The sequence below is a fragment of the Sarcophilus harrisii genome, chromosome 2 (genome assembly GCF_902635505.1).
Source record: "Sarcophilus harrisii chromosome 2, mSarHar1.11, whole genome shotgun sequence".
NCBI classification, from domain to species: domain Eukaryota; kingdom Metazoa; phylum Chordata; class Mammalia; order Dasyuromorphia; family Dasyuridae; genus Sarcophilus; species Sarcophilus harrisii.
The window spans coordinates 431,552,600-431,569,463 of record NC_045427.1 but is presented as its reverse complement, the minus strand read 5'-3'; the positions used below and the strand labels follow the sequence as shown (position 1 = coordinate 431,569,463).

The 16,864-nt window shown below is 33.5% G+C and overlaps 1 protein-coding gene across 9 annotated transcripts in view; it reads right to left on the bottom strand.

Annotated features, from left to right (window-relative positions):
• The window catches only part of RPRD1B (regulation of nuclear pre-mRNA domain containing 1B), a 77,730-nt gene that overhangs the window by 49,403 nt on the left and 11,463 nt on the right, over positions 1 to 16,864 (bottom strand). For all 9 annotated transcript variants that reach the window (XR_004232209.1, XM_031954066.1, XM_031954063.1 and 6 more), the window contains exon 3: positions 14,303 to 14,436. Coding sequence is in view for 8 of the 9 variants with exons in the window: in XM_031954066.1 (XP_031809926.1) it covers positions 14,303 to 14,436 (134 nt within the window). In the remaining variant the exon portion in view is untranslated. The remainder of the gene's footprint in view (positions 1 to 14,302; positions 14,437 to 16,864) is intronic.

Sequence of the window (16,864 nt, the reverse complement as noted above, 5' to 3'; positions counted from 1 at the left end):
CAGAATTGATCATTATATAATTTTGTTGTTGCTGTATACAACGCTCTCTTGGTTCTGCTCATTTCACTTGGCATCAATTCATGTAAATTTTTCCAGGACTCTCTGAAACCATCCTGTTGATTGTTTCTTATAGACCAATAACATTCCATAATATTCATATACCATAACTTATCCAACTGATGGGCATCCACTCAGTTTTCAGTTTCTCACCATTCCAAAAAGGGCTGCCATAAACACCATTAATTTCTTTAAACCACAAGATGGCAATAGTACCCATTTCTGTCTATCTCACTGGAATATCACAATAATTTACATTTATAAAGTTCTTTAAAGTTCAGAAAATTCTTTCATCACAACTACTTCAAGAAATCAGTAGCATAAATGTTATTCCCATTTTTAGGGGAGAAACTGAGGTTAAACAAGGTGAAATGACCTACCCAAAGACACCAAGCTAATAAATCCCAGCAGGGATTCAAACTTAGGTTTCTTGGTTGTAGGTTCAATGCTCATTCAACTAAATAGATTACAATCTAGAGGAACTGACCTTCTAGATGTTCCCAAATGTGCTTTTCATTAGCTACATGCATGCACACCTAGAGTGCCTTGGCTCTTCAATACTGCTTCATGAAATAAATTCTTTACTTTCTTTAAATCTCAGGTTCAAGTGTCACTTCTACATGAAATCTGTATTATATGGGCATGTCTCCTTCAGCAGAATGTAAGCTCCTTCCAGAAGGGAATTTTTTATTTTTGTCTTTGTATGTCTGGCACTTAGCAAAGTAAGTACTTAATAAATAAATGTTTTCCTAACTGATATATCATTCTTGCTCAGAAAAAGGTTAGATTTAATCAGAATTTTAAGAGTTGGGAGAGAGCACAAAGGTCAGCCAGTTCAACTTATAACTGACCAAGAAGTCTTTATACAATGACACTCTAAAAATCCAGCTAATATTTGAAAAGTCAGTAAAGTACAGTGAAAAGATAACACATTTAAAACCAAAGGGTTTAGATTTAAATATACCTTTGTCACATAGTACACATTAAGTTTGTTAAGGCAGCATCTATAAAAATGAAGGAGCCAGACCAAATGGTTCCTTAGGTTCCTTCCAGCTTTAAAATCTATGATGCCAGAAATGAGGAAGGGCCCATTCTCTTAAGAGGCAGTCCATTCCTCCTTCAAACATTACTGAAGGTTGGGAATAGTTCTCCTATGTTAAGCTGAAATTCCCTTTTCTGTACCTTTCTCCAAGTTTTGCTCTTTAAGGCAAAACAAAATAAGTCTATATTCTCTCTTGTACAAAGACAAATTCAAACATTTGCTTTTTTGTACCTATGAACTGTCTTTTCTTAAAGCTAAATATTCTTTAATTGATACTTTCCTGACAATCCTGTGAATCAAGGAATGCACTTATTAATATTCCCATTTTACACAGGAGGTAACAGACTCAAAGGGGGAAAATGACTTAGTGATCATATTCAATCAATTGATAAATGCCAAAGCAAGGATTCAAACCCAGGGCACTGAAACTGTGGGGTATGTAAAGCAACTAGAATAATAAGAGAGATCAGAAATAACATGCAAGGATAACCTGATAATTAGGATGGACAAGAATAGGATAATGTCATGAATACTCTAATAGTTGTCTTCAAATATTTGAAGGATTGTCAAGTAGAATATGAATTCATTTGTTCTGCTTGGCAGGAGGGCAGAACTAGGAGAAAGAAGAACAAAGTTGTAAGAGAGTCAAGACAGAGCAATATTAAAGGAAAAACTTCCTAACAAATGGAAAAATTCAAAAATGGAATAAGTTGTCTCAGAAAGTGATAGATTCTTCATTACTGAAAGTGTGCAAATGAAGGTTCCATGACCACTTATTGGGGAGAGTACAATATCGACTCCTCTGCAGATTAGATTTCTTCAACTATGAAATTGTCTAAAAGTGTTCAAGGTCACATAGCTCTATCACAGATGGGATTTGACTTTGTGTCAATTTTGACACAAGGTACCAATTTTATCTATATAGTACCATCTCCTTAATCTCTCAAATCTAAGGTTGTTTGGTAGAGAAGGAAGAAAGAAACTAACTTAAAATTACACATTTTCCTTCACTCCACCCAAAACTTTGAAGTCCAACTACCACTCACACTATTGATTCAAGAAAACTAGTGCCAAGAAAGAAGCAGGTGGAAGTGATTTTCCTCTGTCTACATGTTTGATGAATCTCGTTTTCTATCACCCCAGATAAAAACCAGGTTATCAACATTTTAAAGCATATGTCAAGTTGACATCCTTAAGGAAAGAATGAGTCAAGAGAAAATTTGCCAGAATTCTGATAAATGGAATCCAATGAAATATAGTTTAGAAACAGCATTCATAAATTTAAAAAAGGAACTGCAACCACTGGCTTGTCATCTTCAATATTAATATAGAAAAGTTATTACATTTTTCTTATGCCTAAGACAATCAATACCTAAAACCAATAAATATCAATTCCCTATCATTTGGTTAGCATTTTTGAAAAAGAAACAGGATCAAAATCCTTTCTATACTTCTCTTCTCCCCTCCAAAATGTTCTCATTTGAACAAAGAACAACACTATCTGTATTGTGATTTTTGTTCCAGTTTCAAAGACAAAGACAAACACAATACTGCTCTTTCAAGATTAACATGAACAGATAAAAGGTTAAAGCTAAAAAGATTATCAAGTCCAATCTCTTATGATTTTATATATAAAGAAACAAGAACTGAAAAGTTTAAGTGACCTGCTCAAAGTCACACAGGTAGTTAAGCAGAAAATCTGGGATCCAAAGCCAGTTCCTTCTGAAATCAAATGCATTATTCTTTTCATGCTACCCCACACTACCACTTAAAGCCCCAAATTTCCTCTGCATCAATTTTTTCAAAAAAATATATTACCACTATTTAACACTTACATCCTTCTCCAAAGCCTAAGCATGGATAGAGGTAACCCTGAATTCTTAAAGAAATCAAAGTAGGGCAAACTCTGGGAAGTCATGTTAAGGAGAAAAAGGCTTCAAATTATTAAGCTAAGTAACTTATACTGCAACAGTGGTGAAAGCTTTTTTTTTTTAAATTATAATAACTTTTTATTGACAGAACCCATGTCAGGATAATTTTTTTACAACATTATCCCTTGCACTCATTTCTGTTCCGATTTTTCCCCTCTCTCCCCTCCACCCCTTCCCCTAGATGGCAAGCAGTCCTATATATGTTAAATATGTCACAGTATATCCTAGATACAATATATGCGTGCAGAACTGAACAGTTCTCTTGTTGCACAGGGAGAATTGGATTCAGGAGGTAGAAATAACCCAGGAAGAAAAACAAAAATGCAAACAGTTTACATTCATTTCCCAGTGTTCTTTCTTTGGGTGTAGCTGCTTCTGTCCATCCTTGATCAATTAAAACTGAGTTAGGTCTCTTTGTCAAAAGAAATCCACTTCCATCAGAATACATCTTCATACAGTATCGTTGTTGAAGTATATAATGATCTTCTGGTTCTACTCATTTCATTTAGCATCAGTTCATGTAATTCTCTCCAAGCCTCTCTGTATTCATCCTGCTGGTCATATCTTACAGAACAATAATATTCCATAACATTCATATAAGTGGTGAAAGCTTTAAGACGAAACATGGTAACCTTAAATTCCATAGGATAAATGTTAACATCTTTAAAACTCAGAGAATGTTACAGTTTACAAAAAGACTTCTGAAATCATGCAGAACAATTACTTCATTTTATAGATAAGAGCGTTGAAGTCTAAAGAGGAAGATGACTTACCCTAAGGCAAACAACTTAGAGGCAGGTCCTAATACTATTCCCAGCATCCTGAAAATGTAAAATACTAACTAGATATTACAAAGGAGGGTTTCAATAGAAAATGAGAGATTTTCAAATGGGAAATGAAAGAAATATGCATATACATTAATACACACATATATAAAAGAGTTAAATAAAACTTTTTAAAGCAGCTTAATAGCTTAATATGCAAGACATGATAGCAGCATATTCCTATAATCCTTAAAATTCCTGCTACCTGAGAGGTTAAGGCTAACCACTTGAATCTAAAAATTCCAAGCTGCAATTGGGCTAACTGAACATTTATCTGTACTAAATCTGGCACCAAAATGGCAACTCTTCCTCCCAAAGGGAATGCCTAACAAGGAATGATCTGACCCAAATTAGGAAAACAGAGATGGTTAAGATTCTGTGCAAGTATTGAGACTGGCCCATGAGTGACTTCTGCACTTCAACCTGGGCTAGAAAGGAAACCCTACTCTTAAAAAAAAAAAAAAATAGTAGATATTATTATATAAGGATTCTGAAGTACTGCTAAAGAATCAAAATAATGATGAGATCACTCTGTGTCAGAGATGGAGTGAAAGCAGGGAGGAGTGTTGTGCTAGTGAATTAAATGTTTAACAACGAGCTTTCCAAAAAAAAAAAATCCTCAAGTTTATTCTAAATTTATGTTTAACAACCAGCTTTTCAAAAAAGAAAAGAAAAAAAACACAACATACCTTTAAATTTAATCTGAATTATTAACACTTTATTAAGTCTAAACAATAATGAAACAATAAAGCAAGTTCTGATTTGTAGTATTTGCTGATTTTCAAAGCTTATGCTTTGAAAATTTACCACTAGTTTGAAATTCATTTGAAAAATTAACATTAACATCTGAACCAGTCAGAGTTGACTCTAACACACTCCTAACAAGCAAAGAGGGCTCAGTTGATAATATATTCCCATTTTCAGGAAATATTTTTCTAAAATAAAAGGGAATCTATCTATTGGCTATTCTCTGCTGTTGATGAACTTTCTGGAGAATCCATTATCCACTTTTTCCCCATTTCTATTAAGCCAGATCTTTATAACCTAACTAATAATAAGCAAAGACCATTCAAAGGGCATGTTCTTGTCTAATAATTATCATTTATAAATAAACAAATCAGTGTTCAGAGTGTCACTTTTAATTAGACACCATCAAATACTCCTCCAGTGTCCTCAATTGGTGAAAGCTTTTTTCTGGGAAGGGAGAATAAATACAAATAAATTTAACAACAATATATTGTTATAGAGATAGAAATATAGCATGTGGTGCTTGCCCTCAATTAACTTACAACCTAGACATGAAAACAGTCATGTGTAATGAGTAATAATAACGAGTAATAATACAAGATGCCAAAAGGCAATATAAGCAAAAAATATTAGTATAGCAAATAACTGCCACAAGGAAGGTTTCAGAGGAGGAAAGGAAGCTATGTAGGATAATAGACTAGATTTTGCCAGGTAAAGTGTTTCATGGAGATAATAGTATTTCAAGTGGGCCTTGAAGGATAAGCACTGAAAAAAGGAACATATTAACAGATAACAGATAGGAAAGGAAAAAAAAAAAATTGGCCTGAAGAATGGTCCTGGGAAAGAAACTGAGTTGACTTTTTGGTTGGAGTAGAGGATTAAAACTAAAAAGCTGATTTTCTTAAGTTTAAAAAAACAAATATCAATTTATTCCAGAATTTTTAGAGTTTTCATTCTATAAAACATGGAAGAAGGAAAAGAAAAAGGGAACAAGAACTTATTAAGCACCTACTATGTGCCAGGCACTGTTAAGCACTTTACATATATCATCAAGTTTAATTTTAAAAAAATTCTGTGAGACAGATGCTATTAATACACCCATTTTAGAGTTGGAGAAACTTGAGGCAGACAAAAGTCAAGTGACTGCTCCAGGTTCATGAGCCTAGAAGGTTCTGGACCAAATCTTAATTCAAGTCTTCCTGACTCCAGGTCCTGTGCACTACATATACTATCACTCCACTACCTCTAGATTATATATGTATATAAACTATATTAACATTTTGTGGATCTAAGTTTTATCTCTCCAGCTGGACTATGTTATTAAGGATAAGGACCTCTTGATAACCAGATTTTATCCTAATCTACTACTTGGGAACCCAGATGAAATTAAACATAACTGCTTTATTTCCAAATTTGTTCCTACCAACAAAGCATTGTACAAACAGGGATAAGAAAACCAAAGAGTGGTTTAATATGTTGGTTAATTTGGCTAACCTACTTAATTTTTGCCCTTTGTTTTTTATTACAAAGGATAGCTTATAGTGGGGGGTAGGGTGGGGGAGGTCATATATTTAGAAATGACAGTGATAAAGAAAAAAAAAAAAATACTGCTTACAATGGATATAGAGGAACTCGGAAAAAACAAACTGGGTTAACAACTCGGGGTAAAAAAAAACTGGAGCAAAAAGCATGGCTTAAAACTATGCAAAATACCTGGATCTTGGCCAGAAATGGGAGTACAGACAGCAGAGATTAGTGAAAATATATGTGCAGAGAATCTTGAAAATCTAATCAAAAGGGCTTTAAAATGAAAAGGAAGGTGGAGTAATAAAAATGACTATGTATATCAAAGCTGGATACAATGAAAGCAGTTAAAATATAAGAATAGCAACAAAGATGCCCAGAAATTCAAAGGAAATAAATTCCAAAAAGAAATAAAAAATAAAATGCAGTTTTACATGACAATGTATAAATGTATAAAGTATTGTTAGAACCATAACACACACACACACCCCTTTTGCATCCGAAAACTGCATTTGAGAACTTTAAATTGACCCAATAATCCCAAACCCTTTAATACACCTAAAAGACACTTGTCTCCTCTTTGTTGTAACATTAGCAGCAGAAATCTCATGTAAGACAGAAGTCTTGTCTCTCTGCTCGTTTTTGATATATTCCCTTAACAAATAGTTGCAAATATGTCAGATAAAGAAACAATCTAATCTAACTGATGGTTTCTGTCAAACCCTATAAAAAGCACTATGTCCTTTTGTTCTGGATCATGCAATTTGGATACCAATTCCAAGTGGCCTAAGTCGACTTTAATAAATTCTCTGATTTAAAAAATAATATTTCTCAACTCTATATCTTGGCACAATAGTATAGTTAACAAGAGAAGTGGAAAACTGGTGTTCACACACATCACTACTAAGATTTGGTAAAAAAAGGATCCATGGCCGCAATATGGTTCCAGAAAAGTAAACATTATTCAAAAAGGGGAGAGATTTAGTATATAGCAATAAGGCATACTTTTGTCAGAAAATGTAGGAAGCAGAGGAAAAAAGCCTGGTAAAAAACATTTAGATAAAAACAAAGAGAGGAAGAAACAAAATATCAGAGAATACAGCAGACTTCCTGGGCAAAAAGATGGAATGGATGAGGCATTTAGGAAATCTATTACAAGGTTGGAATGGAGGTATGATCCAACACTGATGGGGAAATTCAATTATCTAGATATCTGTTGAAACTCCTTCTCTGCCAAAACCAAAAGCTTACCTTAATAATTTCATTCTTTAAAAGGTAGAAAAACCATCAAGGAAAACTGATCTTTTGGAGCTAGTTCACAATGGCAAACAGAAGCTGACTGCAAGGATATAAATGATGGGAATCTCTGGTAGAAAGCACACATTCCATTTTAGAATTTGTGAGAGAAAAGAAAAGGAAATATACAGAGAATGTGACATGTACATTTTAAGAGAATTGATTTCAAAGTTTTTAAACAGAATAATATGTAGGACCTCATAAATTTCTACAAAGGAAAAGTCACCCCAGGAGAAATGGGAAGCTCTAAAGAATAAGATTTCTAGAAGGAAGAAAAGGATAAGTTGTCCAATAAAAACAATGTTTTACAAGCAACTCAATGTCCAACTTTGATTTTAAAGAGATGTACAGAAGATAGAAGAAAGGGGAGATAACCAACATACATACAAAAGAACTGCATAGTCTTGAAAGACTAAAGTCAAGAATCCCAAAGCTCAGAATGAGAGGCTGGTAAAGAAAACTAAGAACAACAAAGTACTTTGTTTATTGGGGTGTTTGGTTTGTTCTTTTATTTGTTTTTAAAGTTCTACAGAGAAAAAGAGGAGAATCAAAGAAGAAATAGGACTACAGTGGCAGTAGGGGGTGGTGAATACAGGAAGTAGTGCTGCTCAAATCTCAGTCTGCTTCTCTGTTCAGAAGCATGAACTCTGGCTATATAATAAAATAAAATAAAATGGCTAAAAGGAAGTAGAAATGCAAAATAAGCAGGAAGATCCTAAAAGAATACGTATCTAGCTATTCCTGATAAGTTCAAATCACCAGACCTAGACAAACTAAACTTCCAAGTAATGAACGAATTGGTAAATGCAAAAATCGGGCTACTACTATCAATGATCTTTGAAAAACAATAGAAAACAAGAGAAGAGAAAGGCTAATGTTAATTTTCTTTTTTTGTTGTTATTGAGTCCCAATTTTTTTTTCCTTCCTTTCCTTCCTGTCCTTTCCTCAAGAGGGTAAGCAATTTGATATAGATTATATATGTATAATTATTTTAAACATATTTCCTTATTAATCATGTTGTAAAAGAAAAATCAAAACAAAAGGGAAAAACCACAAATAAAAAACTAAAAAAAAGATGAAAATAGTATGTTTCTTTTTTTTAGTTTTTTATTTTCAAAATATATTCATAGCTTAAAATTCACCCTTGTAAAACTGTGTTTCAAATTTTTTCTCCCTTTCTCCCCATCCTCTCCCTAAAACAAGTAATCTATGTTAAATATGTACAATTCTTTAATACATATTTCCACAATTATCATGCTGCACAAGAAAAATCAGCTCAAAAAAGGAAAAAAATGAGAAAGAAAACAAAATGCAAGCAAACAATAAAAAATGGTGAAAATACTATGTTGTGATCCACATTCAGTTTCCACAGTATTCTCTAGATGCAAATAGCTCTCTTCATCAAAAATCTATTGAAATTGGCCTGAATCATTTCATTGTTGAAAAGAACCACATCAGAAATAATCATCATATAATCTTGTTGCTGTGTACAATGGTGTACAAGGTTTGCTTGGTTCTACTCACTTCACTCAGCATCAGTTCACGTAAGTCTTCCCAGGCCTTTCTGAAATCATTCTGCTGGTCATTTCTTATAGAACAATATTTCAATAACATTCATATACCATAACTTATTCAGCCATTCTTCAACTGATGGGCAGCCACTCAGTTTCTAGTTCCTTTACACTATGAAAAGGGGCTGCTACAAACATTTTTGCACATGTGGGTCCCTTTTCCTTTTTTGTGATCTCTTTGGGACACAGGCACAATAAAGACACCACTGGATCAAAGGGTATGAACAGTTTGATAGCCTTTTGGGCATAGTTTCATATTGCTCCCCAGAATGGTTGAATCAGCTCACAACTCCAACAACAATGTATTAGTGTCCCAGTTTTCCCACATCTTCTCCAACATTTATTATCTTTTCCTGTCATCTTAGCCAATTTGAGAGATAGGTAGTAGTACCTCGGAGTTGTCTTAATTTGTACTTCTCTGATCAATGGCGATTTAGAGCATTGAAAATAGTACATTTCAATAAACATTTAATTTCCATAGTTCTTTCTCTGGATGCAGATGGCATTTTCCATACCAAGTTTATTGGAACTGTCTTGGATCATTGCTTGGCTGAAAAAAGTTTATCATCACACAATCTTGCTGTTATTGTGTACAATGTTCTCTTGGTTCTGCTCACTTCACTCAGCATCAGTTCACATAAGTCTTTTCAGGCTTTTCATTCTGCTCATCATTTCTTACAGAATAGAATTCCATTACATTCATATGCTACAACTTATTCAGCCATTCCCCAATTGATGAGCATTCACTCAATTTCCAATTCTTGCCACCACAAAAAGCTGCACAAATATCTTTGTACATACAGGTCCTTTTCCTTCTGTCACTTAGTTTTCAAAATATTTTTTGAAAGCAAAACTTACAAGTTATAAGGTAGTGAGCCTGACTTCAATTACTGGCAAAATCCTAAAATACACTAAAGAGATGGTTAGCGAATGAATATTTGAAAAAGAAATCAGTGATCACAAAAAAACAGCCCAGATTTATCAAGAGCCATTCATGGCAGACTAAATTTCATTTCCTTTGTTGATTTCTCTTCCTCACTTTGAAATTCTTTGCATCTAGTTTCGAATCTATTAATTTAGCATAACCAACATCCGAAGACACAAAAAGTCTTTTAATTGTCAAATCTTATTAGCATTTCCCTTCACCTCTATGAAGCCTCAGAGGAAAATGTCATCTCCTCAAGTCAATAAGCACAACTGATCACTTACTGTTCCTAATATTGCTCTCTTGAATTTTAGTGCTGAGTCATTATTTATCATTTGGACATCTCAAATTAAATGTCCTATAGGCACCTCAAACTCAATATTCCCAAAACAGAACTCACTTTCTTCCCCCAAAATTCTCCTCTCCTTTTCAATTTAACAATTGCAGATACCACTATCCTTCCAGTCACCCAGGTATTAATCTTGTACTCATTCCATATAACCAATCTGCTGTCCAAGATATTCCCCAAAGTGCAGATCTGACCATTTCATCCCCTCCCTATTCAATAAATTCCAGTATTTTTCTGTTACCTGCAGGATCTTCTCTTGAGCATTTAAATTTCTTCATAAACTGATTCCTTCTTGCCTTTCTAATCTTTTTATATATTTTACTCCCTTCTATAATCTAACTATAATGGCCCATTTGCTGTTCCTCACATGTGGTATTTCATTAGCGTATATGCACTGGATCTCTATTACATAATATTCTCTTTACTTTCTCTGGCTTCCTTCAAAATTCAGTTCAAATCCTATTTTTCTGAAGGACAGTTTTCCTGGTCCCTTCCAAAATGGGTATGTGGGTGTGTGTATGCCTCTCCATTAGAAGGCAAGGTCCTTAAAAGCAGGGACTATATTTTTGCTTTTCATTTTATCTCTAGCACTTAACAAGGAGACAGCACCTAGCTTTAAACACTTAATGCTTGATGACTAAGCAAACTGGTAAACAAACACTACATGGTTTACCTACACTTTAGTTAAGGATTTGACAAAATTTCTCATGCTATTCTCATGAACATGATGGAAAAGTATAGGCTAGAGCATAATACGTATTTTGGGAATTAAATAGCTGGACCCACAGAAAAACCACTAATTAGTGACCTTAAATGATATAGATTTAAAACTATGTCTTGATTACTACAAAGAATAAATCCCATTAACAGGTTACATTATTAGAATATGCACAGTTACAGGATAATTATATGTAAAATATGGTAATTGGATTCCTATCCAATTGAAATATGCAATGAAAATTTTTAAAGTAAGTTTTTTAATCTGTTCATTAATATAAAGCAAATGATGATTCATGTATTTTTTACTCAAGTTTATTACAATTTTAGAAAGAATTTTTTTTTAAATGACAATATCATACCTAAAGAAGTCTACACTGATGATCGACGAAAACACCATTGTTTGTATTTTGATAGTGTAGACTGAACCAATTTCTCTTTCTTTAAATTTTCCTATATTGGTAAATGTTCTCAATTGCATATTCACATTGATCACACAATGATCCAGGGCCTTATTTAAAATCAGTAATGTAATGAAGTTGCCTTTAAAATATTTTTCAAAAGCTGAACTAAAATATTTGAAAACCAGTCTCTGAAAATATCTTTAGTCACTTGTGCATTACTATTTAAACACTAAAGAACTGGAAGTGATATATAGTTGTAACCTTTTAGAGCACAAAGATTTTGAAATTGATGAACGTTTGTTTTAATTTAAAGCCCTTTTCATACATTATCTACCAATAAAAATATCAAGTGATCTTTGAACACTTTAAATTCAAGTTAAGCCTTTTCTTTCTTAGATTTGTAAGTTCTTGAAATCATCATTCCCAGAATAAACTTATTTCATCCACATTAGAAATTTGCTCAATAGAATATCACCCATTTTCTTCAATTATTTTCTTCAAAACACCAGGATATTTTACCTATTCTATTTTCATCTGCATTGGCCATCTCCCAGATAATTTTAACATTATGCAACTGAACTTGAATAATCAATCAAGCTTGCAGTAAAACTTTGTTGATTACTTCATTTTTCTTTCCTTCTACTGCCTTAAACTTGAAGCTTTGCCTGAATGGTTGCTCTGCTAAGAGGAATGAGTTTTTTATCTCAATCTTCAATTCACCAAACAAAAAGATACTATATTTCTTATATTTCTATTCCATATAATGGCAAATCACAAAAGCTGATGAAACTTTATTTTTTTATTTTACCTAAACGTTTAAAAAAATTTCATTCCATAGATTCAGGCATTCCAATATCTCATCTTATTTTAAAGTTACTATAATCATAATCATGCTATTCAATTACAGAACATTTTTTGTTCTAATGTAATAACAAACTTCCTTCTGTCCTTTTCATTAAGAATTCTTTCTAAAATTATTTGACAGAATTGTTAGTAATATAATATGTATCACATTCATACAGGAGAATAATCAAGCCCAGAATGACTATGTAGCAATATGTTAAAATCCTTACCTTGCTTTCATGCAGCACATTAAATGAATTTTGACTGACATTAAACATGATGTGGTAGTTTATAATTCATATTCAAACTTCATTATTATTTAAGCCTGCATTAACTGAAACTTAGCTGTGATTCAAGGTCCACTTGGAAGAAAGTCTCTAATGAAGTACCCCCAAAGGACTTTGTTTGGCCTTGTGCTAATTTAACATTTTTATTAGTTAAATGTTAAAAGCATATTTGTCATATATGCAGGTATTTCAAAGCTATGAGGGATAATTGACATACTGGACAATAATGAAGATCCAAAAAGATCTTAACAGGATATAACATTAAGCTATATTTAGTACTGAGATAAGTAAAATCTTACACTTGGGTTCAAAAAGTCAATTCTACAAGTATAACATGAGGAAGCATGGCTACCCAACAATCTATAATGGACCTAGTTTGGGGGGGGGGGGGGGGGGGGGGGGGGGGAGGAGAGGGAGGGAGTATGAAGAGAGGATCAATACATACTCAATACAAGTCAACTGATATGATAACTAAAAATAGTATTATTTAAGGCTACATTAAAAAGTGGCATAGAATTCAAGACTAGGAAAACACTTTTCACTTTACATACCACTTTTTAGTGATCTCATTATAAACATACCCAAACCAAATCTCCTAAAATGAACTCCCATCCCACATCACCAATACCCTAAGACATTCCACCCTTCCTCCAAACTTCCTATTTCTGTTAAAGATAACACCATTCTTTATTATGTAAGAAAACTAGCTAATAAACTAGAAGTAGGTATCCTTGAAATCTTTCTCAAGTCTTCCCTCTCCTCTATACTCCATATCTGATCAGTTATCAAATCTTGTCACTTCTACTTCCACAACATTTTTATCATTTCCATTCTCTCCTCTTGAACAGCTAGCACTCCAGTACAAGCTCTTCTTGCTACATGCTTTGAATACAGCCTCCTAAAAGTTCTTCCTTTCTACATATCTACAGCAATAAACTTCCTAAAGTACAGATCTAACTATGTTTCACTCCTTTCAATGGCTCCCTATTACGTCTAAGATAAAAGAAACTCTTCAGCTTGGTAGCAAATAACCTCTACAATCTATCCCCAAATTACCTTTCCAGAAATTTCACATTTTTTTTTTTTGTATTTTACATTCCAGCCTCCTGGCAGTTTCCTTCACCTGACATTCTATTTCCTATTTGGTCCTTTGCAAAGCTAATCACTTTATTTTCCTGACATATACTTCCTGCTCACCTCAAACTTTTAGAATCCATAGCTTCTCTGAAGGCTCAGCTCAAGTGTCAATTCTTGTAGAAGCCTTTCCTGATCAACTAGGGGGTAGTTGTTTGTACTCTCTCATTATATTACCTTGTACTTTCTTTTCTGTGTAAAGTGGTATTCCCCAGTAAAACATAAAATTCTTGAAGGCAGTAATTTTTTTTTCTTTATTTCTACCATGGCCAGACAGTGCCTGTGATTTCATTGCTCCAGGGAAATCCCAATGAGAAAACACCTATAAATGTAGATTAGCAACTCACCTCCAACTTTTATTGAGGAGAGTTGCTTCAGCTCCACACTTATTATGTGACGTGGCAAGTCATTCTCAAAATTTAACTTATTTTTAATTTTTCAAAATAGAGATCAACTTACACACCCTTATATGGTTGTTGGAAATCATGCTTTGCACACTTTAAAGGGCTATATAAATAAGTTACTATTATAATTACCAATTATTATTTCTCCAATAAATCTTTTAATGACTATTCATAGAAATTTCCACTGTATTTTTTCCACCTTCCATTTTTAACACAGGTAAAGACCAGCAAGAAAATATAATTTTACCTTTAGGTGGAGGGCTGTTGGAGTCTTCCATAGATAACTTCAGCTGTTGAATGAACTCACCACCATAAACACTTCTTTCTTGCCAGATGTTCAGCAATCTTTCTAAAGGCTTTTTACAGCCTTCATCTGCCTCTCTATCCAGAAAAGGTAAAAAATATTGAAATGTTACTTTTCACTTATTAAACCCATTAAAAAAATCCTTAAAAATAAAAGAATAAAATTTTTATTATAAAACCCCAGCAACCAAATCCAGGAAAGATGAACATTTACTGTAAAGAATGGACAAAAAAAAAAAAAAAAAAAAGGAATTCAAAAGTCATCCAAAATAAAGGGATATGTCTTCTTAGATCTTTAGAGCAATTAGATTTCTATCTCCAAAGAAAGGCAAGAACTCTGAACTATAAGAGATATCGCAATTTCAGATGCTAACTACTTTGACTATTTTATAACAACACATCACCAAATAAAATCATTTGTGTTTTCAAAGCATTGTAATGGAAATTCAGCTTAAAAAATTTAAGAATTTTAAAAGGAAACAATAAGCACATTTAAAAGTTAGGAAATTCATCAAAGCTCATCATTCCATAAAATTTACAATTTACAAATGCAAAACACACACGCACACCCTATATCCAAGGTCATTCTTTCTCAATTCTTTTTAAAAGAATATCCCAAATATTTAAATAAAAATGTATTGTTAAAAATTTCCAAGCTTTTTCTGAAATATTCAAATCTAGGCCCAAGTTTGTTTTACTGGTTCAAAGAAGCTAGGGAGATGGCAAAAAAAAAAAAAAAAAAAAAAAAAAAAAAAAAAAAGTTTTTTGTAATTCCATAGCAAAAGAAAGGATTTGGGACTTCTTAAGTCTCTGAAAGAGAGTACTTTCTATAAAATGACATGCTAAAATGTTAGGTATAGGGGTCTTTATTGCAGACTTTCAAAATGATTATGCTGGAAAGATCATAGGATCAAGACATCTAGAGTTGGGAAAGGCTTAAGAAGCCAAGTTCACCCTTTTTATTTTACAAATGAGGAAACATCAGAATGAAAAATGTTATCCCGTCTTTTCCCTCATGTGAGTTTTGCTGCTGCCTAAGAGATAGTCTAAATGATATTTCAAATAAATTCAATGAATTTTGAAGGAACAGCTTTTATCTATAGATACACATTATTATCTACCTCCTCCCCCATTAATTCATTCATTTCACAAGCACAAGTATATAAGTATATACTATGTGTTAGGGACTATGCTAGGTCCAGAGATGCAAAGATAGAAATTAAAGTATTGTTGTCTTCGAGACGAAAGAGGGAGGGAGAGGGAAGGAGAGAGAGGGGAGAAGGGTAAGAGAGGGAGAAACGATGCTCATTCCATAATCAAACATACTCATATGATGGTGAATTCTGAAAATCCTCTCTCCAGTAACAATCTCTTATCTTCCCTTCTCTCTGATAAATTCCTCATAGAATAGTCTTCATTCTCATTACAACTTTTTGTCTCTCAATCCATACCTTTCTCCGAGTTTAGCACCCATGCTCTGGCCCCTCTACACCTCTCCCTCAATATCTGGGCACTACTCCCAATGAATTCAACCACAAATTATTCTTAGCACTGAATTTTACTAACTTGTTTTGTATCACTCAAGTCTTGCAAAAGAGCAACTTGAGTTATTCACATCATTCCTTGCTTCACTCTGATTCAAGTGTTATTGAATGCCACTAAAAGTATCAGGCTGCCTGTATTCACTACAAAATATATTATCTAATTTTGACTTAGTCCCTATTGTTCAATTGTTTTAAGTCCTCTCTGGCTCTTCATGACTTTATTTGTGGTGTTTTGGACAAAAATACTAGAACAGTTTGCCATTTCCTACACAAGCTACAGATAAGGAAACTGAGGCAAACAGGATTAAGGGATTTGCCTGAGGTCACACAGCTGATAAATGTCTCAGACCAAATTTGAACTCACCAAGATATGTCTCCTAATTCTAGGCCCAGCACTCTAACCACTGTGACACCTACTGTCCTTAGTCTTAAAAATTCTTACATGTTATTTCTTGAGGTTTTCCTTGATTATCACACTCCTCCCTCCCCCCCGAAAGTAAATGTCCCAAACTCTTTAATTTTCTCAAGTCCTCAATGCCTCCTTCATCTTGATTTCCTCCTCTTAGCATGATACTTACAACTTTCACCTTATTGAGAAAACAGAGGCAATCTGCAAAAAATCCATACCTCAAAAATCCCTGAATCTTTGGTTCTCCTTTCTAAGGAAGCAGTAGTTCTTCACTTTGGCAAAATCAACCTCTCCACTTGAGCCTCTGAATCCATATTTTCCATCTTCTTTGGGACTTTATCGCTTCAATCAGTCTACTTCTAATTCTCATTTTCTCAACCTTGGTGTAATTCACAACTCTTCCTTCTCATTTACCATCCATATACTCCACAGAGCTTCCCAAGTAATTTTCTAAAGTGAAGGCTTACTATATCACTTTCCTACTCAAACAATTCTATTTCTTTTGTGTGTGCATATGTTTATCACCCTATGCTTGAATATATAAACTCAAATA